Source organism: Cebus imitator, unplaced genomic scaffold (genome assembly GCF_001604975.1).
Source record: "Cebus imitator isolate Cc_AM_T3 unplaced genomic scaffold, Cebus_imitator-1.0 Scaffold634, whole genome shotgun sequence".
NCBI lineage: Eukaryota > Metazoa > Chordata > Mammalia > Primates > Cebidae > Cebus > Cebus imitator.
The window spans coordinates 830,916-833,446 of record NW_016107949.1 but is presented as its reverse complement, the minus strand read 5'-3'; the positions used below and the strand labels follow the sequence as shown (position 1 = coordinate 833,446).

General features: G+C 44.2%; 1 protein-coding gene across 1 annotated transcript in view; it reads right to left on the bottom strand.

The window, feature by feature from the left end:
- LOC108295345 (olfactory receptor 2V2-like) overlaps positions 1 to 819 on the bottom strand; it is a 10,551-nt gene extending 9,732 nt beyond the window's left edge. Inside the window, 2 exon segments of the mRNA XM_017517482.1 lie at positions 8 to 176; positions 178 to 819. Of these exon segments, the coding sequence (XP_017372971.1) occupies positions 8 to 176; positions 178 to 819 (811 nt within the window).
- Between the last annotated feature and the right edge of the window lie 1,712 nt (positions 820 to 2,531).

The following is a 2,531-nucleotide window of genomic DNA, read 5'->3' as shown; positions in this document are numbered from 1 at the left end:
TCATGGCTGGGAGCCCGATAGTGCCTAGGCCTCAGGTAGATGAACATGACTGCTCCATAGAAGAGGATGACAGCTGTCAGATGGGAGGAGCAGGGGGCCAGAGCCTTTTTCCAGGCCTGAGAAGAGTGCATTTGCAGCACAGTCCCTAGAATGTAAGCATAGGAGGCCGCGATTGATGACGGAGAATGGGGAGAGAAGCATGAAGACACAGCAAGCAAATATCACCTTCTCAAACAGGGATGTGTCTACACAGACCAGCTTCAACAGGGATAGCATTTCACAGAAGAAATGATTCACTTCCCTCAAGCCACAGTAGGGGAAGTTCATTACTACCACCATCTGGATCAAGCGATCTGTTATCCCAAAGGCCCAGGAGCTCCCAGTAATTTGGAGACAGACCCTCTGATTCATAAGGATGGGATAGTGAAGTGGGTGGCTAATGGCCACATAGTGGTCATAAGCCATGAGTCCTAGCAAGAGCCCCTTGGATCTTACAAGACAGACAAAGAGGCCAATTTGTATGCCACAGCGCACAAGGGAGATGGACTTCCTACCAGACAGGAAGTTGGCCGCCATCTTTGGCACATTGGTACAGACCAACATGAGGTCCATGAGGGAGATCTGGCTGAGGAAGAAGTACATGGGGGTGTGAAGTTGAGGATCCATGTAGATGAGGAAGATGAGGAGGATATTCCCACAGAGGGCCACTGTGAAGACCACCATAACCACAGAGAAGAGGACAAGGTCAGCAGTACTGTGGGAGAAGATGCCCAAGAGGATGAAGTCATTTGTGGATGACTGTTTCGCCCATGTCTCCATGGCTCAGTTGTTATTCCTGGTCACCTGAGAATATGGACAAAATGTATTAGATTGCCTGACATTTCTTTATAGACCTCTGCATGCTATGTCTTTGGTCAGCTATTTTGTGTGTAACTTATTAGATCTCAACAACTGAAGCTTTGGGTTATAATAGGAGACACTCCTTCATGTTTCCCTAACACAGCAATCGGAGCCCTCCTGGCTCCTAGAATTGGACTGCATACATGTGTTGTATGTATGTTCATCAAGAAGGGTAGAACTGAGCTGTTTCATTTGTCATAGACCTTTGGACAACCCTCTTCATCAGGCAAAGTCTTGGCTGTGCTGTATGAAACCAAATTTTTTATCTGAGATCACATGGACTTGGGAAACTATGTTTAACGAAGCTGAAAGCATTTCATTCCCAGGAGATATTCATGTGTTCTATAGAAAGGAAGGGAAGAAAGCAGGTGTTTCTCTTCAGTCTGTAGTCTGTATGCTCTGAGAGTTTTCTTAGGCTAACTACTCTGTTATGTTCATAATATAGGAAAAGAATGTTCTCCTGTTGTGCCCCACATGAGAAAGGAAGAGTTGTGATGGATGCTGTCATTGTCAGTCATATTGAGAGTGACAGGAAGTCACAGGGCCAGTGAGGAGAAGCAATAACTTGGTACCCAAGACTCATGAGAACAGTGAGGTTTTAGTTATGCTGGGACTTATAAAATAATCCCACAGTCAGAGCTGCAGTAGAAGTGGCTAAAAAAGCAGTATAGGTAATATGTGCTTCCTAAGTTACCTTTAGTAGAAATCGAAGTGCCTTCTTTATGAGATCCTTTTAACTGATATATTTCACTTGGATTTCTGAGTCATTTATTCACTGTTTTATCAAAAAATTTCCAATGAATTTATTTGGAGCCTGCTGATAAAAAGGGATTTACCTTGATATTTAGCCAAGAATTATTTTTTGTTTTTGTTTTTTTGAGACAGGGTTTCACACTGTCACCAGGCTGGAGTGCAGTGGAATGATCTTGGCTCACTGCAACCTCTGCCTCCTGGACTCATGCCACCCACCCCCACCCACCTGAGCCTCCCACAGGTGCCTGCCACCATGCCCAGGTACTTTTTAATCTATTTTTGTTAGATATGGGGTGTTGCCATATTGCCCAAGCTGGTCTCCAACACTTGAACTGAGGTGATCTGCCTACCTTGGCCTCCCAAACTGTTGGGATTGCAGGTGTGAACCACCTCCTGCCAAACAATTTGTCCTAAACACCTTAGTATAGAGAGACATCAGAGACATGATCTGATTTTACATGGACAAAGCCAAGTCAGGAAATAACATCATGCATATTAAATAAGACAAATGTTCCTTGACAGTAGAATATCTGAATCCAGGGCAAATAACAGAACAGATAATTACAAACAACAAGTGGAAAACATCGCCATATTCTGACTCTGAGTCTGTTATCATTGGCGTCGCACTCTCACCCGGCTGAGCCTTGTCTTCGCTCTCCAGGGAGTTCCCAGTTCTCCTTGGGCCTCTTTGTGTTCTATTTCTCATTTGCCTCTTTTCGATTTGGTTGTCCGTTTATCCATCCGGGCCTACTCTGTCAGGTAATATTGCTGTTCTGCAAGTAGCACAGCACTGCAATATGTTTTCCCTTAATTTCGTATGACTTTCTTATTGCTTTGTAACAAATAGCTCCAGAACTGAGGAGCTTAAAATAGAGTAA